Source organism: Loxodonta africana, chromosome 9, assembly GCF_030014295.1.
Source record: "Loxodonta africana isolate mLoxAfr1 chromosome 9, mLoxAfr1.hap2, whole genome shotgun sequence".
NCBI classification, from domain to species: Eukaryota; Metazoa; Chordata; class Mammalia; order Proboscidea; family Elephantidae; genus Loxodonta; species Loxodonta africana.
In genome coordinates this window covers 53,340,185-53,367,710 of record NC_087350.1, presented here as the reverse complement: position 1 = coordinate 53,367,710, position 27,526 = coordinate 53,340,185, and the positions used below count along the sequence as shown (strand labels likewise).

Below are 27,526 nucleotides of genomic sequence, written 5' to 3'. Positions count from 1 at the left end.
AGAGTCAGTGAGTGGCACAAATGGTTAAGAGTTTGACTATTAATCAAAAGATTGGCAGTTCAAATCCACCCATATGTGCCACAAAACAAAGCCTGGCAATCTGCTTCCAAAAGATTATAGTCATTGAAGCTTTTATGGCATGCAATTCTACTCTGAAACACATGGGGCCACAATGAGTCACAATCAGCTTGATAGCTCCTGGTTTGGTTTTTATGGTTTAGTCAAGCTAGGAGAATTTGTATTTACTGGATTCATTGGTTAATACCCAACGTGAACGGTGGGTTCTTTAATGAGGCACCCGTCAGCCCCTCAAAGTGAAAGACCTTGATATCTATTAGGAGTCTTTATATATTACATGAGTTCTGTTTTGTAGTAGACACCTGTACCCATTGCTCTCAAGTTGATTTCAACTCACAGCGACCCTGTAGGAAAGAGAACGGTCGCACAGGGTTTTCAAGAGTGGCTGGTGCGTTCATACTGCCGACCTTTTGGTGAGCAGCCAAACACTTAACCGCTGCACCACCAGGGCTCCACAGTAGACATAGTCATCATAATTCTTTATTCTCATTATTGTGTCAGTGTTTATAAGGACTGGACTAAGACTAACTAATCTGAACACGAGTTCTAAATGAGAAAAATATCAGGTATGTGTCAGTATCATAAAGCTAGGTTATGATCAATTTAAAATGAGAAGGTGCTATTGGTAAACTGACTTAGACAAGCAATTACAAAGCGCTTCTTCTTGGACAGTTAAGGGATGTGACTGGAAAAATCAGTATCTTTTATGCTGTGAAACTTGAATGAAAATGATCTGGTTTGAATTGAGGAAATAATTCAGGCCAGAACGTGGGAGAAAAACTGGTCTTTACTCTTTCCTTTCAAAAACTCCTTTAGAGACAATGATGGTGGATTGAAATTGAGGAATGGGAAGGAATTTTGTAGAAGGAAGGACTGACATACAAGGTATGTCACCAGATCTTTTGTTATTGAGCTAGATTCCAGTCCTTAATGACCTTACCTTGGCTAGTTACTTATGATGTTTCTCAGCAAGTATCCCAATTCTAATTTCTGTGAAATTCAGAGACCCCACTTGGTTTCTTATCTTGATTCAACTCACGGGATCCAAACATTAGCCAAATACTGTGTGAGACGAGTAGGTAGGATCACAAGAGAGCAACAGAGCAATTGGAGGGCCTGTAATAGTCTTTCTAAAAACTGATTACTGACCTAGCCTTGCACCTTAGTTTCTTAATCTCAGATTTCTGTTATAAACTGATGAACTTCTCAAGTTTAAATGTGGTCTGATCCAATAAATCATTCTGATATTTCATGGTTCCCCCAAAAGGGTTTTGTTGTTTTCTAGATGGACACATCATAAACTGAGATCAGACCATTTCTACTCCCCAAACCAAAAAGTAAAAACCAAACCCATTGCTGTCAAGTCAATTCTGATTCATAGAGACCCCGTAGGACAGAGTAGAACAGCCCCATAAGGTTTCCAGGGAGGGGCTGGTGGGTTCAAACTGCCAACCTTTTAGTTAGCAGTCAAGCTCTTAACCACTGTGTCACTAGGGCTTCATTACTACTCTGCTACCTGTGAAAAGTGCATGAGATATTAGATAAAGTTTCACATACTGATTAGTTCAAAAATATCTTCTAATTATTTGACATCAGAATGATTTCTTATTCTTTCACATTTCCACATGTCTTTTCATCTACAGCAGAAGAGAACTGGATGAAGAGGGATAATCAGAGCAGTGTGTCTGAATTCCTCCTCCTAGGGCTCCCCATCAGGCCGGAGCAGCAGGGCATGTTCTTCGTCCTGTTCCTGGTCATGTACCTCACCACCATGTTGGGGAACCTATTCATTGTTCTGCTTATCAGACTGGACTCTTGCCTCCACACCCCCATGTACTTCTTCCTCAGCCACTTGGCCCTCACTGACATCTCTTTCTCATCAGTCACAGCACCAAAGATGTTGTTGAACATGCAGACACAAAGTCAATCTATCTCATATGCTGGGTGCATTTCTCAGGTCTATTTTTCCATCTTCTTTTTTGATATCGACAGCTTCCTTCTCACTTCAATGGCCTATGACAGGTATGTGGCTATTTGTCACCCCCTCCACTATACCACCATCATGAGTCGGAGCCTGTGTTTCATGCTAGTATTTGTGTCCTGGGTCTTATCCTTTGCCAGTGCTCTATTGCACACCTTGCTCCTGGCCCGTTTGTACTTCTGTGGAGACAATATTCTCCTCCACTTCTTCTGTGACCTCTCTACCTTACTTAAGCTTTCCAGCTCGGACACCACAACAAATGAGCTGGTTATTCTTACTGTAGGGACAGTGTTCATTACCCTTCCATTCATATGCATCCTGGTCTCTTATGGCCACATTGGGTCCACAATCCTGAGAGTTCCCTCCACCAAGGGGATCTGCAAAGCCTTGTCCACTTGTGGCTCCCACCTCTCTGTTGTGTCTCTGTACTATGGGGCAATTATTGGATTGTACATTTTCCCCTCATCCAGTGATTCCAACGGCAAGGATGTCATTGTGGCTGTATTTTACACTTTGGTCACTCCCATGCTAAATCCTGTTATCTACAGCCTGAGAAATCAGGCCATGAAAGGAGCTCTAGGAAAGATACTCAGTAGAGAAAAGTTTTCACCATAATGTACACTGAATCCAGGCTGGTGTGTGACTTGTTTTGTTCTGTAAGATATTGGCAAAAATAAATATAGAGACTTGAAAAGCACTGTGCCTGATGGCTTGCTCTTTCTTGCTATTGATGCCCTAAGACCTTCATGTGAGGAAACATACGTTAATCTAATGAAGAATGAAAGACCTTAGGAAGAGAGGCTCCAGGTGTCCTAACTATCCTGGCCACATTCAGAGAAGCCCTCAGGTGTTAGTTAGACTTTCTAGATAATCCACCCCCAGACAATTCATCTCGGCGTAGTACTGCAGGCCTGAACCATAGAATTGTGGGCAAATGAAACGATTGTTTTAAGCCACTATGTTTTGGGTTGATTTCTTTCACAAAGTTAACTGATACATTTCTCATATTCCTGCAGCATTCACAATCTTTATCCGTTGTGATGACTTCTCACTAAGAACACCTGTGACTCTGCCTGAGAACTATATGGCTTCCTCTGAGAACAGGGGCAAAAAAAAAAAAAATTTTTTTTTTTTTTCAGAAAGGCCATATGGAATAAAGGTTTAGTGGCTCTAGAAGAATATCTTAGTCAAAGACAGGTGGGAGCTGGTGGAAATGAATACCAGTTATCTCACACAATGGGTGAGACAACTCTGAGGCATGTTCTAAGAGAATTGTTTGTCAGAGCTTTGAATCCCAATTTCCCTCAGTGGTAATTTACTCTTACCATGCACTGTATTGATTACCTACCTTTCCATGTCTCAGATCCCCACTCTCCTACTGTTTCTTCCTGGAATTGCCTTCCTAGTAAACTACTTGTATTCTAATACTTTCCTCAGGATCTTCTCAGGGAACCCAACCTATGACCGTAAGTACAGAAATGGGCCTAAGAAGACACTCAGGATAGGATTCTGGTTTAGGATCACTTTTTGTCCAAGGAGCAATGGAGCATATTGCTGGTGTTAGGTGGGATGTTGATAACTATGGAGTGCAGAAGTATCACAATTACTAAGATTCTCACTTGAGAAAAATTGGTTTGCTGTATTGGTGGGAGTGGAAGCACAGCCTTATACAATAAATAGAGCACTTTGAAAGATATGGGAACATATCTTATGAAGTCTGTCGAGTTGGTTTGCTGTTTTAAAGAGAGAATGACATAATTCTTGAATTTTGGGGCACTGTTATGTGCCATGACATGGGCTGTTTGCTAAGTCCTGTTGACACAGAGACATTATTTTAAATTGCTAGCATTCTTGCACTAGCCACTTGTCTTTGTTATCTAGTGTTGCTATAACAGAAATACCACAAGTGGATGTCTTTAACAAACAGAATTTTATTCTCTCACAGTTTAGAAGGCTAGAAGTATGAATTCAGAGCACCAGCTCTACAGGAATGGTTTCTGTCTCTGTAGGTTCTGGGAGAAGGTCCTTGTCATCAATCTCCCCTTGGTCTAGGAGTTTCTCAATGCTGGAACCCCAGGTCAAAAGGACGTTCTCCTCTCCTGGTGCTTCCTACTTGGTGATAATAGGTCCCTCTCTTTCTGTTTGATTATCTCAACTTTTATCTCTTGTAAGATAACTGGTGATCCAGGCCACGCCTCAGAGAAGTTGTCCCCCCACTCTAATGCATGAGGAAAAGGGGGCTGATGATGTTTTGCCTTTTGTTGACTTTACCTATGACATTAGCATAGCAGGCAGCTATTTCTATTTTTGTGGATGGGGAGGGGACTGCTACAGAAGTATGTAATAATTTCTAATGTATATTTTCAAAATTGACTGGATGGCAACTAACAACAGTAAAAACAATGTCTTCATCCAGTCTACAGACTCAATCTCTCCACTCTACTATCTCCTGAACATGGCACAGTTCTTCCCATGGTGGTGGCGAGGTAGGCAAAATGTAAGGATGCAGTGAAATTTGTGTTCTGTTTGATTCCAGTGAGGATAATGTGGGGTGCCTGCAGGAGACAGTGTTGACCCTTTCTAGTCATTCTATGCATAGGAATGGGCTGAACCCTGTGCTGTCTTACCTTAGATGCTAGAGTTGACCATAGGCCCTCATGCTTGCCAACTGGAACCATGATTAAGCAGAGGGGAATCTAAAATATCACTGACATCAGAGACACCTTCCCCTGTAACTCCTATGGCTTAGTTTCTCTGGCCCCTTCCCAGGTTCCTCTCCCAGAGTGAGCAGGAACTTGGCCTATTAGCCTGTGTTGGCTCTTTGATTCATCAAGTGATTTGGGCTAATTCTCTGTGTACTGTCCTTGATTTGTTTTTCCTTGCCCACTGTGCTTTGGAGCAGTTAATGAGACCTGAATAGCTGCAAAGTTCTTCTTGTCATAAGATCTTCCTTCTATCTCTGTTTCTGGTGTCTTCTGGAGAATTAGGTAACAACTGGGAAGACGGTGTCTGAGGTCACTGAAGACTCCAGAGATCAGAGAATTCTGAATATCATACTCAACTGTGTGTACCTTCGTGTGTGTGTGTTTTACATTATCTGTTTAATAGTTTGTGTACATTGTTGTATGTGTGTGACCATGCATTTGTTTGTGTTATTGTCTTAGTTAACTAGTGCTGCTATAACATAAATCCATAAGTGGATGGCTTTAACAAAGAGAAATTTATTCTCTCACAGTCTAGTTGGCTAGAAGTCCAAATTCTGGGTGCCAGCTCCAGGGAAGGCTTTCTATTTCTGTTGGCTCTGGGGGAATGTCCTTGTTATAAATCTTCTCCTGGTCTAGGTACAGTGACTCTAGGTCCAAAAGTGGTGCTCTGCTCCTGGTGCTGCTTTCTTGGCGGCATGAAGTCCCCATGCCGCTCTGCTGGCTTTTCTCTTTTATATCTCAAAGGAGTTTGACTTAAGATGCAACTTAAACTTGTAAATTGAGTCCTGCCGATAAACATAACTGCCTCTAATCTTGCCTCACTAACTTCATAGAGGTAGAATTTATAACACATAGGAAAATCACATCAGATGACAAAATGGTGAACAATCACACAATACTGGGAATTACAGACTAGCTAAGTTGACACATATTTTAGGGGGATATAGTTCAATCCATGACATTCCACACTTTGGCCCCCCAAAATTCATGTCTTTGCCACATGTGAAACACATTCACCCATCATATCATAATAAAAGTCTTAAATCAACCCAAGTCCAAAATCCAAAAATTCCTCTTTATCTGTGAAGTCTAGAATGTAAGTTTTTTGCTTCCAAAGTACAATGGTGGAACAGGCACAAGCTAGACATTTCCATTATAAATGGGAAAACTGGAAACAGGTACCAAACAAGTCAGTAGAACACATTACATTAGCTCTCAAGGCTTGAAAATAATCTTCTGCTCTTTGAGACCATCTGGGAAATGGCCCAGCCCTCCAGAATCTGGGTTTTGGCCACACCCTCTGGATTTTGGGTGGAGGACCCTCAGCCCTGAGCTTCAACTCTGCCTTCAAGGCCCACTGGGACAGAAACTCTGCTCTCTTGGCTTTAGGTGGCCCCATACTCCTAGTCCATCTCAGTGGTGACTTCACCCTTTGAGACCCCAGAGTTCATGGCCCTACCCTTTGAGACTGAGGCAGCTCACTTCCTGTGTTCCTTGTCTCTTCAGCTTCTGTTTCCTGGTTCCCTGGCCTCTTGTGCCTTTCCACGTGTGGCTGCCATGCTGGGGGAAATGTTCCAAAGCTCTTTAGCTCCACCAATAAGTGCCTGGAGGCACCCCACTCAACCAGTAAATCTTGGCTGGAAGGCACTCAGCTTTCTTGCCCTGTGGATGGGCAAGCCTAGCTCCACCAGTAAGTACTCTAGGGCACCCCATTCCTCCCTGAAGTCTCCTGTGCAAAGGCATTCAGCTTTCTTGCTCTGTGGATTGGCCCCAGTACTGTCTCGTGCTGTCTTCTGGTTCTCCTGCTGCCATTTTCCTGCTGCTGCCTTTTCTCTGTTGTTGCCCCTTTCTCTGCTGCTGCCCTTTCTTTGCTGCTGCTGTTTCTCTGCTGCTGCACTTTCTCCACTGCTGTGCTTTCTTCCCTGCTGCCCTTTCTCCACTACTGCTTTTTCTCTGCTGCTGCCTCTTGCCATCTGTGCCATCTCCTATGTAACAGCTCTTCTCGTTTCCTTCTGAATCCACACCAGAATTGTCTAACGTCCGTAATTCCACCAATAGTTTCTTCAAGGCTATCTAGACTTTTACTATTAGGCACTTTAAAACTCTTCCAGCCTCTATACATTCGCAGTTTCAAAATGGCTTCCACAAATTAAGTATCTGTTAGAGCAGCACTCTACTCCCAGTACCAAATTCTGTCTTAGACTGGGTTCTCTAGAGAAGCAAAATGAGCAAAGCGTATAAATATTTGTATATAAAGAGAGAGAGAGAGACAGAGAGAGAGAGGTTTATGTTAAGAACATGTCTCATGCAATTGTAGAGACTGAAGCATGCCATGTCTGTGGGTCAGGATAGGGGATTCTCGAGATTCACATAGCCAAAGGGCCTGGCAAACCCAAGATCAGCAGGTCAGACAGCGGAGCTCTTGCTCACAGGCTGTGAAGATTGACAAATTTAAAGATGGCAGACAAGAAGGCAGGTAAACTGCTAGCTCAAATCCCAAGAACAAGAGGCCAGACAACAGGATCCAGCTGCAGGATCCAGTGCTAGAAAAGCCCGTGTACCTTGCCAGGAAATCCACTTATATATTCAATGCAGGCCAGACCACCAAGGAAACTCCCTTTCAACTGATTGGCTGCTCACAGCAGATCTCTTCATGGTGGTGATTACATTATATAAAACCTCATCCATGAAGTGATCATGTCATCATATGACTGGCAAACTACATCATAACTGCCATGCTGAGAATCATGGCTCAGACAAGTTGACACATAAACTTAATGATCACAATTACATATATGTGAATTGCATGCACATTGTCTTCACCCAAATGGACATAATTCAGTGGTAAGTTAAATACTTGCTTGGTAATGAATACATGCCTGTGTGTAAGTGTATACTCAATAGAAGAACATTTTCACCATAGTGTGCTCAGATTTTTGGCATGTGTTGTGACTTGTTTTATTCAACATTGTTTTATTCAACAAGATGTTAGCAAACATATTAAGAGTCTTGAAAAGAGCTGTGCATGGTGGCTTGCTCTTTGGGAGCCCAAACAGTGCTGTGCGATGAAACACATGCTAGCCTAATAGGGAATGATGACCACAGGAAGAGAGGCTCCGGCTGTCCCAAACATCTTGGCCATACTAAGTAAAGTGTACAGTTGTTAGGGAAACTTTCTAGAACACCCCCAGCCAGAGACAATTCAGTCCAATCTAATACTGCTCAGCTGACCCATTAGAATTGGGAACAGATCAAATATTGTTGTTTTAAGCCACTATGTTTTGGGTTGGTTTCTTTCACAAAGTTAACTGATACATTTCTCATATTCTTGAAGCACTCACAATCCTTGTCGATGCTGATGACTTTGTACTGAGAACATCTATTATTCTCTGCCTGAGAACATTTTCCCTTCTTCTACGAACAGGGGCAAACACTGTCTGCTCTCAGACAGGCCATATGGGATATGTTTTTAATGGCTTCAGAAGAATCTCTAGTCAAGACAGGTGGGAACTGGCGGAAACAAATCCCAGCTATCTTATACATTGGGTGGGACAACTCTGAGACATGTTGTAAGAGATCCATTTCTCAAAGGTCTGAACCCCAATTTCCCTCAGTGATAACTTACTATTGCCATACACCATATTGACTATCCACATTTCCATGTCTCAGACTCAAGGAAGTAAGTATACAAATGGTCTTATAAGACACTCAGGATAGGATTTTGGCTTAGGATCTTGATGGTCAAAGAGCAATAGAGCACATTGCTAGTGTTAGATGGAATGGTGATAAGTTTCGAGTGCAGAAGTAGCATCATTACCAAGATTCTCACCTGATGTAAATTGGCTTGATGTATCGGTGGAAGGGGAAGCACTGCCTTATAAAATAAATAGAGCTCTTTGAAAGATACGGACACTTGGCAATTATGAGATCCAGAGAGTTGGCTGGCCTTTGTTAGTAAGCATAGATACCAGTGTAAGAAAAAATGACAATCTCAGGTCAGTCACCTAACAATCCCAGACAGTATGTGAAAGTCAGAAAGCTTGTGTGACATTTAAATAGACCCTCATTTTCTTTTTTGGAAGGTAGACTGTGCATAAAAAAAGACACAAGATTTGACCACAAGAAGTTATAAAATATCCTGTCAATAACGTAACAGATTGAGCTTAATTCTGGGGGAAAAAAGAATGTGAGTGGCCAGAGGATGAACTATAGCAGAATCTGGCAGGCCCTGCCAAGATCTCTGGGTACTCATTGTTTCTAAATATGCCACTGACTTCTTACTCTAAGTACCAACAACCTTCTGAATGAAGAATTTCTATCTAGAGACCTGTGTTTGGATTATGCATGAACTGGCTGAAGGTGTTGAGGAGTTACGACTCCTGGAAAAACCCTTCAGTATATTATACATGGGTGTAGATATAGACCTCAGTTTCCTCTCTCTGTGGTAAAATAATTTAAGGAGTGTTTTGTACTGATGCCTGAGATGTTTGGAGGATTGACCCCCAGTTACCCACAGCGGTAACCTACTCAATAGCATACCATTTAATGGCTGCCCTTCCTTCTCTGTCTTTGTCCCCATAATTTGCATCCTAGAATCCTCCAAAGTAAATTACTTGCACTCAGTCCTTTTTCTCAGGCTTCCTTTCATCTGTGGGGTTATCCTAGCTATTTATGGGAAGGATTGTGATGCATTTTGGATTCTAGAGCACCGTATGTGTCATGATGTGAGCTGTTTCTGAATACTTCAACGTGGTTAATTTTGTCATGTGACATTTACCTGATTAAGAAAAGAAACTCTGATTAAGCAGATGATTATACCTTCTTGGATGACTAGGGAAAGATCATTTTATGTCTGCTGCTCCTCTGCCATTTTTATAAGTTTTCCATTTTACTTTCAAAGTTACTCCGCTTTTGTCAATAAACTATAAGACCACTTTATCTCTAAGGCATTGGCTTCTCACTAATATATAAATTCCACGGGAATGATTTCATCTGTCATTTACTTCTATATCCCAGTGGTAGTTCAGCTCTGGCCCATAGTTGAATAAGTGGCTTTCACAGAATAAGATCTGTTTGGTGCTTAGAGTCTTATGTCTCTCTGTTGCTAGAATGAGACATTCTGAAGATTCAAACAGAAAAATATCTAGACAATGGACTGATTTTTTTTGTAAATTCGTTCATTCCCCAAGATAAAGGCCACGATGAACTACTGTTAATAATAATTCTCATTTCTCAATGCCTTATATTTTCAATCCTCTTCATCCACAGCAGAAAAGACAGGAATGAAAAGAAAGAATCAGAGTGGTGTGTCCAAATTCCCCCTCTTGGGGCTCCTCATCTAGTCAAAGCAGCAGAGGATGTACTTTGACCACCATGTTGTTTAGATATTGCCTAGCTAGCTTGATTAGCTATGCCAAAACTAAAAGATTTAAATCATATTACTTTTTGCCATGATCTTCTTACTCTCTAAGATCCTAGTACATAAGGTGGAAAACATGAACCCACCAAAGTGCTTTAGTGATTTTATCTGCTGTGAAGTATATATTTAAACCACTAGTGTGAGCTTGTTTAAGCATTAAGAAACATTTTCAAAGATAATATCACAAAAATCATAAAGCAATAGGTAATGTGAAAAATCCAAGGGCTCATATGTGGCCAGGATAGTGCTTTTATCCAAAAGTGAAGGCAAAACCTTAGAATTCTGGAGGCATAGGCTAGAGCATTAAGAAATACCTTGCCTCAATAGTGGGGAAAAATTGACCCTAGGCTAAGTACTTGCAGCTCTATCCCGCTTAACAGAGCTTAAAAACAGGACCTGAAATGATTAAATTTTTTCCAAGTAACATAACTGCGTCTCAGAACAAAGCTAACATTATTTTTAGGAATACAAAAGTCCCCAGCAATCAAAAAGTGAAAATCCACAGTCTACCAGATACTACCAGGGGTGGAAAAAGTCAAGTATTACCAGGGGTAGAAAAAGGCAGGAAAATACAACCCAGAATGAGGAGAAAAATCAATCAATGGAGACTGACCCAGAAATGATGCAGATGATAGTATGAGACGATAATGGCCTTAAAACAATTATTTTGACTAACAGGTTAAAAGTAAAAGCTTGGAAAAAATATACTATACCAACACTAACTAAAAGCAAGTTAGAGTGACCACATTAATATAAAAAAGTAGATTTCAGAGCAAAAACTACTCTACAGAAAAAAGAGCAATTTTTTTGTGATTTTTTTTTTTTATACCAGATAACGGCATTATTATGACTAACAGGTTAAAAGTAAAAGATTGGAAAAAATATACTTGCTAACACTAATTAAAATCAAGCCAGGATGGTTATATTAATTAAAAAATTAGATTCCAGAGCAAATAATATTATCCAGAATAAAGAGATTCGTCCTTACTGATAAAGGGGTCAAGGCATTCAGAGGAGCTAACAATTCTAAATTTTGTGTACTTAATAACAACCGTTTCAAAATAACATGAAATAAAAATCGGTAGAGGAGAAAAAGACAAATCCACAATTATAGTTTGAATCATTTCACAAGCCTTTCTCCATAATTGATACAGCAAGTGGACAGAAAATCAATAAAGATATAGAAGATTTGAACAACCTATGAGCCAACCAAGCAATATTTTGTTGTATTACATACACGGTCATCATCAGGCGAACCTGACTGGATGGCAACTAACAACAACAACTAATGAACCAACTTAATTGATATTTATAGAATATTCTTAACCCCTTTGCCAAGAAAAAAAAACAACTGAGTATACAGTTTTTAATATTTACCAAGACAGAGTGTATTTTGGGCCACAAAACAAGTTTCAGTAAATTTAAAATTATTCCAGTCACACTTACTATGCGTTCTGGCCATAATGAAATTAAGATAGAATCAATAATAGAAGGATTTCTGGAAAATAAACAAATTAATTGAACACTACATAAAGAAAAAAAACTTTAGCTTACAGGTTAAAGAAGAAATTAAAAGGAAAATTAGAAATTATTTTAAGCAACATTGATGAATATAGCTAACTTTTTTTTTATTAACTTTTATTGAGCTTCAAGTGAACGTTTACAAATCAAGTCAGACTGTCACATATAAGTTTATATACACCTTACTCCGTACTCCCACTTGCTCTCCCCCTAATGAGTCAGCCCTTCCAGTCTCTCCATTCCTGACAATTTTGCCAGCTTCCCACTCTCTCTATCCTCCCATCCCCCCTCCAGACAGGTGATGACAACACAGTTTCAAGTGACCACTTGATATAATTAGCTCACTCTTCATCAGCATCTCTCACCTACCCACTGTCCAGTCCCTTTCATGTCTGATGAGTTGTCTTCAGGGATGTTTCCTGTCCTGTGCCAACAGAAGGTTTGGGAACCATGACCGTTGGGATTCCTCTAGTCTCACTCAGACCATTAAGTATGGTCTTTTTATGTGAATTTGGGGTCTGCATCCCACTGATCTCCTGCTCCCTCAGGGGTTCTCTGTTGTGCTCCCTGTCAGGGCAGTCATCGATTGTGGCCGGGCACCAACTAGTTCTTCTGGTCTCAAGATGATGTAGGTCTCTGATTCATGTGGCCCTTTCTGTCTCTTGGGCTCTTAGTTGTTGTGTGACCTTGGTGTTCTTCATTCTCCTTTGCTCCAGGTGGGTTGAGACCAATTGATGCATCTTAGATGGCCGCTTGTTAGCATTGAAGACCCCAGATGCCACATTTCAAAGTGGGATGCAGAATGTTTTCAAAATAGAATTATTTTGCCAATTGACTTAGAAGTCCCCGCAAACCATGGTCCCCAAACCCCCGCCCTTGCTCCGCTGACCTTTGAAGCATTCATTTTATCCCGGAAACTTCTTTGCTTTTGGTCCAGTCCAGTTGAGCTGACCTTCCATGTATTGAGTATTTTCCTTCCCTTCACCTAAAGCAGTTCTTATCTACTAATTAATCAGTAAAAAACCCTCTCCCACCCTCCCTCCCTCCCCTCCTCGTAGCCACAAAAGTATGTGTTCTTCTCAGTTTATACTATTTCTCAAGATCTTATAATAGTGGTCTTATACAATATTTGTCCTTTTGCCTCTGACTCATTTCGCTCAGCATAATGCCTTCCAGGTTCCTCCATGTTATGAAATGTTTCACAGATTCATCACTGTTCTTTATCGATGCGTAGTATTCCATTGTGTGAATATACCACAATTTATTTAACCAGTCATCTGTTGATGGACACCTTGGTTGCTTCCAGTTTTTTGCTATTGTAAACAGAGCTGCAATAAACATGGGTGTGCATATATCTGTTGGTGTGAAGGCTCTTATTTCTCTAGGGTATATTCCGAGGAGTGGGATTTCTGGGTTGTATGGTAGTTCTATTTCTAACTGTTTAACATAACGCCAGATAGATTTCCAAAGTGTTTGTACCATTTTACATTCCCACCAGCAGTGTATAAGAGTTCCAATCTCTCCGCAGCCTCTCCAACATTTATTCTTTTGTGTTTTTTGGATTAATGCCAGCCTTGTTGGAGTGAGATGGAATCTCATCGTAGTTTTAATTTGCATTTCTCTAATGGCTAATGATCGAGAGCATTCTCTCATGTATCAGTTAGCTGCCTGAATATCTTCTTTAGTGAAGTGAGTGTTCATCTCCTTTGCCCACTTCTTGATTGGGTTGTTTGTCTTTTTGTGGTTGAGTTTTGGCAGAATCATATAGATTTTAGAGATCAGGCGCTGCTTGGAGATGTCATAGCTGAAAATTCTTTCCCAGTCTGTAGGTGGTCTTTTTACTCTTTTGGTGAAGTCTTTAGATGAGCAGAGGTGTTTGATTTTTAGGAGCTCCCAGTTATCTGGTTTCTCTTCGTCATTTTTGGTAATGTTTTGTATTCTGTTTATGCCTTGTATTAGGGCTCCTAACGTTGTCCCTATTTTTTCTTCCATGATCTTTATCGTTTTAGTCTTTATGTTTAGGTCTTTGATCCACTTGGAGTTAGTTTTTGTGCTTGGTGTGAGGTATGGGTCCTGTTTCATTTTTTTGCAAATGGATATCCAGTTATGCCAGCACCATTTGTTAAAAAGACTATCTTTTCCCCAATTAACTGACTCTGAGCCTTTGTCAAATATCAGCTGCTCGTATGTGGATGGATTTATATCTGGGTTCTCAATTCTGTTCCACTGGTCTATGTGCCTGTTGTTGTACCAATACCAGGCTGTTTTGACTACTGTGGCTGTATAATAGGTTCTGAAATCAGGTAGAGTGAGGCCTCCCACTTTCTTCTTCTTTTTCAGTAATACTTTGCTCATCCGAGGCTTCTTTCCCTTCCGTATGAAGTTGGTAATTTGTTTCTCTATCCCCTTAAAAAATTACATTGGAATTTGGATCGGAAGTGCATTGTATGTATAGATGGCTTTTGGTAGAATGGACATTTTTACTATGTTAAGTCTTCCTATCCATGAACAAGGTATGTTTTTCCACTTAAGTATGTCCTTTTTAATTTCTTGTGATAGAGCTTTGTAGTTTTCTTTGTATAGGTCTTTTACATCCTTGGTAAGATTTATTCCTAAGTATTTTATCTTCTTGGGGGCTACTGTGAATGGTATTGATTTGGTTATTTCCTCTACGGTGTTCTTTTTGTTGATGTAGAGGAATCCAAGTGATTTTTGTATGTTTATCTTATAACCTGAGACTCTGCCAAACTCTTCTGTTAGTTTCAGTAGTTTTCTGGTGGATTCGTTGGGGTTTTCTGTGTATAAGATCATGTCATCTGCAAATAGAGACAATTTTACTTCCTCTTTGCCAATCCGGATGCCCTTTATTTCTTTGTCTAGGCTAATTACTCTGGCTAGGACCTCTAGCACAACGTTGAATAAGAGCGGTGATAAAGGGCATTCTTGTCTGGTTCCCGTTCTCAAGGGAAATGCTTTCAGGTTCTCTCCATTTAGAGTGATGTTGGCTGTTGGCTTTGCATAGATGCCCTTTATTATGTTCAGGAATTTTGCATCAATTCCTATTTTGGTGAGAGTTTTTATCATAAATATGTGTTGTACTTTGTCAAATGCCTTTTCTGCATCAATTGATAAGATCATGTGGTTTTTGCCTTTTGTTTTATTTATGTGGTGGATTACATTAATGGTTTTTCTAATATTAAACCAGCCTTGCAATCCCACTTGGTCGTGGTGAATTATTTTTTTGATATGTTGTTGAATTCTATTGGCTAGAATTTTGTTGAGGATTTTTGCATCTATGTTCATGAGGGATATAGGTCTGTAATTTTCTTTTTTTGTAATGTCTTTACCTGGTTTTGGTATCAGGGAGATGGTGGCTTCATAGAATGAGTTGGGTGGTATTCCATCATTTTCTATGCTTTGAAGTACCTTTAGTAGTAGTGGTGTTAACTCTTCTCTGAAAGTTTGGTAGAACTCTGCAGTGAAGCCATCCGGGCCAGGGCTTTTTTTTTTTTGGGAGTTTTTTGATTACCTTTTCAATCTCTTTTTTTGTTATGGGTCTATTTAGTTGTTCTACTTCTGATTGTGTTAGTTTAGGTAGGTAGTGTTTTTCCAGGAATTCATCCATTTCTTCTAGGTTTGCAAATTTGTTAGAGTACAATTTTTCGTAATAATCTGATATGATTCTTTTAATTTCAGTTGGGCCTGTTGTGATGTGGCCCATCTCGTTTCTTATTTGGGTTATTTGTTTCCTTTCCTGTATTTCTTTAGTCAGTCTGGGCAATGGTTTATCAAATTTGTTAATTTTTTCAAAGAACCAGCTTTTGGCTTTGTTAATTCTTTCAATTGTTTTTCTGTTCTCTAATTCATTTAGTTCAGCTCTAATTTTTATGATTTGTTTTCTTCTGGTGCCTGATGGATTCTTTTGTTGCTCACTTTCTATTTGTTCAAGTTGTCGGGACAGTTCTCTGATTTTGGCTCTTTCTTCTTTTTGTATGTGTGCATTTATCGATAAAAATTGGCCTCTGAGCACTGCTTTTGCTGTGTCCTAGAGGTTTTGATAGGAAGTATTTTCATTCTCGTTGCATTCTATGAATTTCCTTATTCCCTCCTTGATGTCTTCTATAACCCAGTCTTTTTTGAGCAGGGTATTGTTCAGTTTCCAAGTATTTGATTTCTTTTCCCTAGTTTTTCTGTTATTGATTTCTAGTTTTATTGCCTTGTGGTCTGAGAAGATGCTTTGTAATATTTCGATGTTTTGGATTCTGCAAAGGTTTGTTTTATGACCTAATGTGTGGTCTATTCTAGAGAATGTTCCATGTGCGCTAGAAAAAAAAAGTATACTTTGCAGCAGTTGGGTGGAGAGTTCTGTATAAGTCAATGAGGTCAAGTTGGTTGATGGTTGTAATTAGGTCTTCCGCGTCTCTATTGAGCTTCTTACTGGATGTCCTGTCCTTCTCCGAAAGTGGTGTGTTGAAGTCTCCTACTATAATTGTGGAGATGTCTATCTCACTTTTCAGTTCTGTTAAAATTTGGTTTATGTATCTTGCAGCCCTGTCATTGGGTGCATAAATATTTAATATGGTTATATCTTCCTGATCAATTGTCCCTTTTATCATTATGTAGTGTCCTTCTTTATCCTTTGTGGTGGATTTAAGTCTAAGGTCTATTTTGTTAGAAATTAATATTGCTACTCCTGCTCTTTCTTGCTTATTGTTTGCTTGATATTTTTTTTTTCCATCCTTTGAGTTTTAGTTTGTTTGTGTCTCTAAGTCTAAGGTGTGTCTCTTGTAGGCAGCATATGGATGGATCGTGTTTCTTTATCCAGACTGTGACTCTCTGTCTCTTTATTGGTGCATTTAGTCCATTTACATTCAGAGTAATTATAGATAAATAAGTGTTTAGTGTTGTCATTTTGATGTCTTTTTATGTGTGTTTTTGACAATTTCATTTTCCCACTTACTTTTTTGTGCTGAGACGTTTTTCTTAGCAAATTGTGAGATCCTCATTTTCATAGTGTTTGACTTTATGTTTGTTGAGTCGTTACGTTTTTCTTGGCTTTTACCTTGAGTTGTGAAGTTGTTATACCTCTTTGTGGTTACCTTAATATTTACCCCTATTTTTCTAAGTAAAAACCTAACTTGTATTGTCCTATATTGCCTTGTATCACTCTCCATATGGCAGTTCTATGCCACCTGTATTTAGTCCTTCTTTTTTATTTTTGTGATCTTTTACATACTGACTTCAATGATTCCCTGTTTTGAGCATTTTTTTTAAATCTTAATTTGTTTTTGTGATTTTCCTATTTGAGTTGATATCAGGATGTTCTGTTTTGTGACCCTGTGTTGTGCTGGTATCTGATATTATTGGTTTTCTGACCAAACAATTTCCTTTAGTATTTCTTGTAGCTTTGGTTTGGTTTTTGCAAATTCTCTAAGCTTGTGTTTATCTGTAAGTATCTTAATTTCACCTTCATATTTCAGAGAGAGTTTTGCTGGATATATGATCCTTGGCTGGCAGTTTTTCTCCTTCAGTGCTCTGTATATGTCATCCCATTGCCTTCTTGCCTGCATGGTTCCTGCTGAGTAGTCTGAACTTATTCTTATTGATTCACCCTTGAAGGAGACCTTTCTTTTCTCCCTGGCTGCTTTTAAAATTTTCTCTTTATCTTTGGTTTTGGTGAGTTTGATGATAATATGTCTTGGTGTTTTTCTTTTTGGGTCAATGTGAAATGGGGTTCGATGAGCATCTTGGATAGATATCTTTTCATCTTTCATGATGTCAGGGAAGTTTTCTGTCAGGAGATCTTCAACTATGTGTTTTCTGTCCTCCCTCCCTGTTCTGGGACTCCAATCACACGCGTTATCCTTCTTGATAGAGTCCCACATGATTCTTAGGGTTTCTTCATTTTTTTTAATTCTTTTATCTGATTTTTTTTCAGCTATGTTGGTGTTAATTCCCTGGTCCTCCAGATTTCCCACTCTGCATTCTAATTGCTCGAGTCTGCTCCTCTGACTTCCTATTGTGTTGTCTAATTCTGTAATTTTATTGTTAATCTTTTGGATTTCTGAATGCTATCTCTCTATGGATTCTTGCAACTTATTAATTTTTCCACTATGTTCTTGAATAATCTTTTTGAGTTCTTCAACTGTTTTATCAGTGTGTTCCTTGGCTTTTTCTGCAGTTTGCCTTATTTCATTTCTGAGGTCATCCCTGATGTCTTGAAGCATTCTGTAAATTAGTTTTTTATATCCTGTATCTGATAATTCCAGGATTGTATTTTCATTTGGGAAAGATTTTGATTCTTTTGTTTGTGGGGTTGTAGAAGCTGTCATGGTCTGCTTCTTTATGTGGTTTGATATCGACTGCTGTCTCTGAGCCATCACTAAGATATAGTAGTGGTTTATTCTGTAATTGCTCACTGAGTCTTATCTTGTTTTGTTTTCTTTCAATATATGTGGATGTGCTACTAGATTGTGCTGTCTTGTTTGTTGTAGCCCTTGACTTACTTATGACCTATTACCAGCTGGTTTGGGCTGTTGCCAGATATATATGCCTGAGTCTATTCACTATTCTTGAGTAGAATCTGATTTTGGGTCATCAAGTGTGTGATGCACCCTAACACCTATCCACCTTGAGAAGTAGTGGTGATAGTTGTGTGCACCAGATTCTATTAGTAGCTGGGGTTCACCTTCCAGGGGGGGCAGGTTGCTGACAGGCTTCCCCCAAGTGTCAGTGAGGTAGGTGTGTCTCTATAGCACCTTGGTGGGAGGGCACTGCAGCTGTACCTTAGGCCCCCAGTGCAAGTACCTCTACTGATTGGTGGGTGTCACCCTCCTTATCCCCCTAAGGCAAGAGGCTAGGTGGTCTGGGGGGAGCTTCAGCCCTCAGTTCCCTGTTGTGGGTCAGTTAGGGCTCTGTTGAATAAGCAGAGATATTAGACCTGGGAAACTTGTTTTTCCAGAAAATCCACTAAAAAAAAAAATGCAGTCGGATCCCTATCAGAACTGCCTTTGGATTATAACCGCCACCTTAGTCCCTGTAAGGATAAAAGTCCAAGATTCGGATCATATATGCTTGGCTGGAGCCGGTTTTGTGTTTTTAGTCAAATTAGGGATGGATTTTTGGTCCCTGGGTTTTTTGTGGTTCCTTCTCTCAGGCCGGAAGAATGGGTTAGGAAAAGACCAAAAAAAAAAAAAGGGAAAAGCACAGCTGTCGTGGAGCCAGAGCCGTTCTTCCTCTGGCTCAGGAAATTCCAATGTTAATGAAGCTGCCTGGGAAGGGGAGGGGAGGGTTCAGAAAAACAGGAGAGAGTAGCACCCCTGGATATAGCCAAAGTTGTTTATCTTGCTTGGGATGACTATTTTATCTGAGATTCCCAAGGGGCGTGTTGCCTATGTGTGCTGGCTGTGTGGAGATTGTCCCCGAAGGTCTGGCCCACTGAAGCTGCGGTCAGATCCTCCGCTGCCAGTCCAAAGCGCAGCGTCAAGGTTCTCCTGCTGGGACCCTGCACTCCTGGCTCCAAAATCAGTTGCTGCATCCCGGGGACTTCTCGTCCCCCCAGCCACGTTGCCGCGCCACCTCCGCGGACTGGCTGGGCCCCCTCCCAGTGTTAGTTCAGGGGAGTAGGGCTGCACCCTGCGCTTGCGCGTGACAGCGCCCAGTCAAAAGCCTGGCGCCAAGGTTTCCTGGCTGGGACGGTGCACTCCCGGCTCCAAAACCAGTCACTGCCTCCTGGGGACTTCTCCCACCAGCCGCATTGCCACGCAGCCCACGTGCACTGGCTGGGCCCCCTCCCGGGGTCAGTTCAGGGGGGTAGGGCTGCGCCCCTTGTTTGCGCTGTCACAAGATTTTGTGTTCAGCTCCCCTGGGCCCAGACCTAAGCCCGGCGCCAAGGTTACCTGGCTGGGACGCTGGCTCCAGACTCCGAAAACAGTCGCTGCTTCCCTGTATTTGTTCGTTCTCCATCTCTAAATCTGTGTTTGTTGTTCAGGGTTCGTAGATTCTTATGTATGTGATCGATTCACTTGTTTTTCCGACTCTTTGTTGCAAGAGGGATCTGAGGTAGCGTCTACCTAGTCCGCCATCTTGGCCTCGCCCTATAGCTAATTTTTTATTGAGAAAAAGTGGGCAGATAAAAAAAAACTACAGATTGATTGGAATATAAAAGCCAAAACAACAAAGCTACTGGAAGAAAACAAACAAAAAAACCTTTTTGATGCTGGAGAAGCAAAGATTTCTTAGTGAGAACACAGAAAACATGAGACATAAAAGAAAAACATGATCAATTAGAATTTATCAAAATTAAAAACTGTCTATCAAATGACACCTTCAAGAAAATAAGTGGGCAAGCCACAGAAAACATTTCATATCTTTATACCTAAGAAAGGACTTGTATCAAGGATATATAAAGATCTCCTACGACTCAATAATAAGACAGGTAACTCAATAACAAAAGACTTGGACAAATATTTTGCAGGAGAAGATAGAGTTGATAAGTACATGAATTACTGCCCAGCACCCTTAGTTAACACAGGAATTAAAAAAAAAAAAAGTAAAACTAAAATGAGATACTATTGCAAACCCACTACAACGGTAAAAATGAAAAAAAAAATGACAACACCAAATGTTGGCCCAAAGGTGGAGTTCTTTAAATAACATGAGGTTCAGAGGCAAGAGACCTGGGTTACAACCTCTAACTTGGTTTATTATTGGCTTCTTTAATAACTTTTTCCCAAGTGTAAACTGCGAGGGCAAAAGCTTTGTGAATCACTGAGTTCCTAGTATATGTTTATTCCCCAAGGATGAACTCTCCTATTGCCTGCTCTCAACAAATACTTCTTCCCCAAAGGGAAGCCAAAAGAAAACGTAGCGGTTATTTGTTGTTTGTCTCTAATCTGAAGTTTGCAGTTCTTTACCTTTGGGGTCCTCCATGATTTATAAAGTTAGATTACACGCCATTGCTCAGGAGTTGTGAGCAGACCTACCTTGTTTGGTTGTGAAAGGATCAGTCTTCTCCCCGCTGCAATGTATCTTTGAGACTCCTAGAGACTCCACCTGTTTTATTGGATTCCGGATCCTCTTGAGAAAAATGGAAGAGCCATCCCATGCCTTGTAGCTGAAGGTATCTGTGCTCATTACCTGAGAGCCCATATTAGAGCAAGTGTAAAATTTAGATTCAGTCATATGATTATCTGTTTGTGTATGTTCACATGTGCAGGTGTTCAGTGTGTGCTCGTGACTGGTAGCATGATTACACTCAGACAAAAGACAGATAGCTCCATGTAGAGCACTTTACCTGAAATGGATCATTTATCCAAATTTTTAGAGAATGGTAAATACCTATATCCTCTCATTTGCTTTTAATTCTCCATTGAGTTCTGTTGATTTTTTCTCCAAATTTTATCCCAAATCTCCTCAGTTATCTTCATCATTCCTGCCATAATCCAGGTACACAGTCATTCATTTGTACCTGAACTACTGCAGTAGCCTTCTAGTAAGATTCCTGCCCACACTCTTGCCTTCCTATACTCTATTCTCCACCTAGTAGCCCCCAAGATATTTAAAACTTTTAAATTACTCATTTGATTAACCTTTTCATGGATGTTCTACTGCTTTGAAAACAGAATTAAAATTTTCTGTTATGGCAAGACAGGTATGACATAATCTGCTTCATAGATAATTCTCCTGCCTCATATCCTTCCCTTGCTCACTATACTCCTGCATTTTCTCTGTTCCTCAAATACCTTAGCCCTTTCCTCTTTCAAGTTCTTACACTTACCTACATTGCCATTTTAGCTTTTTCTAATTTAATAAGATCTATTAAAATCATAAGTACACATACCTTCAAATTCCATACAAAACAACATAGGAATTTAATAATATCTATTAAAATCATAAGTACACATACCTTCAAATTCCTATACAAAACAACATAGGAACCACGTTATTTATTGTGGTATGGCTAGAAATAACAAAATATTACAAACAACCTAAATGTCAATCAGATAGCCAATTAGCATCCTTATAATTATATATTTATGATTATGATTAACATAGTAATGTTCAGCCAAACAAAATGTACAATTCTTCTCAGATAACAATGTCTTCTGAACTGCCTTTTAAACTTAGTGGACAGAAGAACATAGGGGTTTTAGATATTGTGTTTAAGGTTGGAGAGTTGGTGGGTGGCACAAATGGTTAAGAGCTTGGCTATTAACGAAAGGTTGGTGGTTCGAGTCCACCCAGGCATGCCTCAAAACAAAGGTCTGGAAATCTGCTTCCAAAAGATCACAATCATTTAAACCCTTATGGTATGCAGTTCTACTCTAAAACACGTAGGATCACAATGAGTCAGAACCAGTTTGACGGCAATTGGTTTGGTTTTGTGGTATAGTCAAGTAGGGAGAATTTGTAGATACTGGAGTCTTTGATTAATACCCAGTGTGAATGATGGGTCTTTTAATGAGGCAGCTTTCAGTCTTCAAAGTGAAAGATCTTGAGATTCATTAGCATTCTTTAAATATTACATGAGTTCTATTTTGTAGTAGATGCAGGCATCATAATTACTTTTCTTATTTGTCAGTTTTCACATGAACTGTACTAAGACCAACTGATCTGAAGACCGAGAGAGGAATGATAGTATTCAGAGTATAAGGAGTGTTCTAAATGAGAAAAACATCAGGTATGTGTCACTGGCATAAAACTAGGTTAGGATCGGTTTAAAAGGAGAAGGTGCTAGTTGATAAACCAGCCTAGACAAATAATTACAAAGAACTTCTCCTTGGACAGTTATGGGGTATGACTGGAAAAGCCAGCGTCTTTCAAGGTGTTGCGAAACTGGAACAAAAGTGATGTGGTTTGAATTGAGGAAATAAATCGGGTCAGAACTTGGAAGAGAAACTAGGCTTTATTCTTCCCTTTCAAAAAATATTCCTTTAGAAAGTGTGATGGTTGATCGAAAACGTGAAGGAGTGGGAAGGAATTTTGTTGAAGGAAGGACTGATGGCTGTATTACAAGGTATGCCACTAGATCTTTTGTTATTGACCTAGATTCCTGTCCTTAATGACCTTGCCTTGACTAGTTACTTATCATGTTTCTCAACCAAGTATGCAAATCCTAATTTCTGTGAGATCCAGAGCAGCCCACTGGGTGTCTTATCTTGATCCAACTCATGGAAGTCAAACATTAGCCAAATACTGTGTGAGAGGAATAGATAGGGTCAAGAGCTGGCAACAGACACATTGGAGAGCTTGTGATAATAGTCTTCCTAATAACTGGTTACTGACCTAGCCTTGCACCCTAATTTCTTAATCTCATATTTCTGTTATAAATAAACTGATGAATTTCTCAATTTTAAACATGGTCTGATTTGATAAATTATTCTGATGCTTTATGGTTCCTACTAAAGAGCTGTGTTGTTTTCTAGACGGACACACAATAAATAGGTCACACCATTACTACTCCAATACTGGGGAAAAATGCATGAAATGTGCAGATTAATGTTTATATACTGATTAGTTCAAAAACATCTTCTTATTATTTGACATTAGAATGATTTCTTATTCTTTCATGTTTCCACATGTCTTTTCATTTACAGCAAAAGAGAAGAACAGGATGAAGAGAGATAATCAGAGCAGTGTGTCTGAATTCCTCCTCTTAGGGCTCCCCATCAGGCCGGAGCAGCAGGGAATGTTCTTTGCCCTGTTCCTCGGCATGTACCTCACCACGGTGCTGGGGAACCTGCTCATCATCCTGCTCATCAGGCTGGACTCTCGCCTCCACACCCCCATGTACTTCTTCCTCAGCCACTTAGCCATCACTGACATCTTTTTCTCATCAGTCACAGCCCCAAAGGTGCTGATGAACATGCAAACACAGAGTCAATCCATCTCATACGCTGGGTGCATTTCTCAGGTCTATTTTTCCATACTCTTTGCTGATATTGACAGCTTCCTTCTCACCTCAATGGCCTATGACAGGTACGTGGCCATTTGTCACTCCCTCCACTATACCACCATCATGAGTCAAAGCCTGTGTTTCTTGCTAGTAATTGTGTCCTGGGTTTTATCCTTTGCCAGTGCTCTGTTACACACCCTGCTCCTGGCCCATCTTTCCTTCTGTGGAGACAACATTCTCCCCCACTTCTTCTGTGACATCTCTGCCTTACTTAAGCTGTCCAGCTCAGACACCACAACAAATGAGCTGGTTATTCTTACTGTAGGGGGGTTGGTCATTATCCTTCCATTCATATGCATCCTGGTCTCTTATGGCCACATTGGGTCCACCATCCTGAGAATTCCCTCCACCAAGGGAATCTGCAAAACCTTGTCCACTTGTGGCTCCCACCTCTCTGTCGTGTCTCTGTACTATGGGGCAATTATTGGATTGTACATTTTCCCCTCATCCAGTGACTCCAATGGCAAGGATGTCATTGTGGCTGTATTGTACACTCTGGTCACTCCCATGCTTAATCCTTTTATCTACAGTCTGAGAAATCGGGACATTAAAGGAGCTATGGGAAATATACTCAGTAGAGGAAAGTTTTCACTATAATGTATGCTGAATCTAGGCTGGTGTTGTGGCTTGTTTGTTCAATAAGATATTGGCAAAAATAAAAATAAAAACTTAAAAAAACACTGCATATGATGTCTTGCTATTGAGACCCCGAGACCATGGTTTTAAGAAACACAGGTTAGTCTACTGGAGAATGAAAGACGAGAAAAGAGAGGCTTCAGCTGTCCCAAACATCCTGGCATATCCAGAGAGGCCCTCTGGTATAAGTGAGACTTTCTAGAACATTCAGTCACAGACAATCCAGCCCAGTAGAGTACTGCTCAGCTGATCCATAGAAGTGTGAGCAAATAAAATGATTGTTTTAAGCCAGTATGTTTTGGTTTCGTTTCTTTCACAAAGTTAGCTGACACATTTCTCATATTCCTGAGGCATTCACAATCTTTGTCCATTGTGACAACTTCTTATCCATTGTCTAGTTAGTGTTTTCCCCTCCCCACTCTTCCCATCCCTCCTAACCATCAAAGATTGTTTCTTTGTGTAAACCTTTTCAGGAGTTTTTATAATAGTGGTCTCATACAGTATTTGTTTTTTTTTGTGATTGACTTATTTCACTCAGCCTAATGCCCTCCAGATTCATCCATGATGTGAGGTCTTCACAGATTCATCGTTGTTCTTTATTGTTTCATAGTACTCCATTGTGTATATGAACCGTAGTTTGTTTATCCATTCATTTGTTGATGGGCACCTAGGTTGTACCCATCTTTTTGCTATCGTGAACAATGGTGCAATGAATATGGAAGTGCATACGTCTATTTGTGTGATGGCTTTGATTTCTCTAGGATATATTTCTAGGAGTGGGATTGCTGGATCATATGGTATTTCTATTTCCAGCTTTATAAGGAAATATCGTATCATTTTCCATAATAGTTATACCATTTTCCATTCCCACCAGCACTGCATGAGAGTTCCAATCTCCCTGCACTCTCTCTAATATTTGTCATTTTCTGTGTTTTTTGATTCATGCCAGTAATGTCGAGGTGAGACGGCATCTCATTGTAGTTTCAATTTGCATTCATGTAATGGCTAGTGATCTTGAGCATTTCCTCATATTTCTATTAGCTACTTGAATGTCTTCTTTGATGAAGTGTCTGTTCATATCCTTTGCCCATTTTTTAATTGGGTTATTTGTCATAGAGATGTTAGATTTTCCTATGGATTTTAGAGATTATACTTTTGTCAGATTTGTCATAGCCAAAATTTTTTTTGAAGTCTTTAGGTTCTCTTTTTACTCTTGGGTGAAGCCCTTTGAAGAGCATAAGTGTTTATTTTTTAGAAGATCCCAGTTATCTAGCTTCTGTTCTGGTGTTTGTGTATTTTTAGTTATGGTTTGTATCCTATTTATGCCATGTATTAGGACCTTGAGCATTGGTGCTATTTTTTCTTATGTGACCTTTATAGTTGTTGGTTTTATATTTAGATTGTTTCCCATTTGGAATAAGTTTTTGTGTATGGTGTTAGCTATGGGTCCTGTTTAATTTTTTTACAGGTGGACATTCAGTTTTGACAGCACCATTTGTTTAAAAGACTGTCTTTTCCCCATTTAGTAGATTTTGGACCTTATGTTGAAGATCAGAGGACCGTAGGTGGATGGATTTACATCTGGGTTCTCGATTCTATTCCATTTATGTGTCTGTTGCTGTGTCGGTACCAGGCTGTTCATGGCTGTATAGTAGATTCTGAGGTCAGGTAGTGCAAGACCTCCTACTTTATTCTCCTCCTTCAGTAGTGCTTTACCTTCTGGCACCACCCTCCTTTCCATATAAAGTTAATAGCTTTTCCATCTCTTTGAAGAATCAGGATTTGGATCGGGATTGCATTGAATTTGTAGGTTGCTCTGGGTTTTTCTGGGTAGAACTGACATTTTCTCAATGTCGAGTCTACCTATCCATGACCATGGTGTGTCTTTCCATTTATGTAGGTCTCTTAGTTTCTTGCAGTAGTGTTTTGTAGTTTTCTTTGTATAGGTCTTTTATGTCCCCAGTTAGATTTATTCCTAAGTATTTTATATTTTTAGGGGTTATTATAAATGATATTGCTTTCCTGATGTCCTTTTTGTGGTTCTCTTTATTGGTGTATAGCTATGAAACTGAGTTTTTATGTTTATCATGTATCCTGCTACTCTACCGAATCTTTCTATTAGTTCCAGGAGCTTTCTTGTGGCTACCTTTGGATTCTGTATGTATAGTATCATATCACTCACAAATAGGAATAGTTTTACCTCCTCCTTACAATTTGGATGCCCTTTTTCTCTCTCTCTTTTTTTTTTTTGCCTCATTGCTCTAGCTAGGAACTTTGACACAATGTTAAATAGGAGTGATAAAAGGCATCCTTGTTTTGTTCCTGTTCTCAGGGGGAATATTTTCAGCCTCTCTCCATTGAGGACGCGGTTGACTACTGGTTTTGTACAGATGCCCTTTATTATGTTGAGGAATGCCCCTTCTATTCCTATTTTACTGAGAGTTTTTAAAATCAGGAATGGGTATTGTACTTTATCGAATGCCTTTTCTTTATCAATTGAGAAGTTCATGTGATTCTTTTCATTTTATGTACTTTATCGAATGCCTTTTCTTCATCATTTGAGAAGTTCATGTCATTCTTTTCTTTGTTTTATGTATGTGGTAGATTACGTTAATTCATTTTCTAATGTTGAACCATCCCTGAATACCTGATATGAATCCCACTTGGTTGGGGTGTATTATTTTTTTTTTTTTTTTTACATGATGCTGAATTCTATTGGCTAGAATTTTGTTGAGAATTTTTGCATCTATAGTCATGAGAGATACTGGTCTGTAATTTTCTTTTCTTGTGATGTCTTTGCCTGGTTTTGGTATCAGGGTTATCCTGGCTTCGTAGAATGAATTCAGAAGTATGCTTTCCTTTTCTATGTTCTGAGATAGTTTGAGTAATACTGGTGTGAGTCTTGTCTCAATGTTTGGTGGAATTCTCCAGTGAAGCCAGCTGGGGCCAGACTTCTTTTGTTTGGAGCTTTTTTAAATTATCTTTTCAATTTCTACTCTTGTTATGGGTCTGTTCAGATTTTCTACCTCAGTTTGTGCTAGTTTAGGTAGATAGTGTGTTTGTAGAAATTTTTCTGTTTCCTCTAGGTTTTCAAATTTGTTGGAGTATAATTTTTCATAGTACTCTGTTGTGATCTTTTTTATTTCAGTTGAGTGTGTCGTAATGTCCCCTATTCATTTCTTCTTTGGGTTATTTGCTTCCTCTCTTGTTTTTATTTTGTCAGTTAGTCC

The 27,526-nt window shown here is 39.7% G+C and overlaps 1 protein-coding gene across 1 annotated transcript; it reads left to right on the top strand.

Annotated features, from left to right (window-relative positions):
• The first annotated feature begins 221 nt into the window (after positions 1–221).
• LOC100668520 (olfactory receptor 1J21-like) lies at positions 222–24,907 on the top strand. The gene is made up of 2 exons (XM_003407471.3): positions 222–2,232; positions 23,318–24,907. Exons 1-2 carry the CDS (start codon positions 1,676–1,678, stop codon positions 24,255–24,257), a joined length of 1,497 nt encoding a protein of 498 aa, XP_003407519.3. The 5' UTR covers positions 222–1,675; the 3' UTR covers positions 24,258–24,907.
• Positions 24,908–27,526: the final 2,619 nt, after the last annotated feature.

Excerpts from the sequence above, each read along its gene's own strand:
- LOC100668520 (XM_003407471.3), top strand. The coding sequence starts at position 1,676 with ATGATTTCTTATTCTTTCACATTTCCACATGTCTTTTCATCTACAGCA. Across the intron at positions 2,233-23,317 it reads ACCTTGCTCCTGGCCCGTTT|GATGAAGAGAGATAATCAGA; the intron begins GTACTTCTGTGG and ends AGAGAAGAACAG.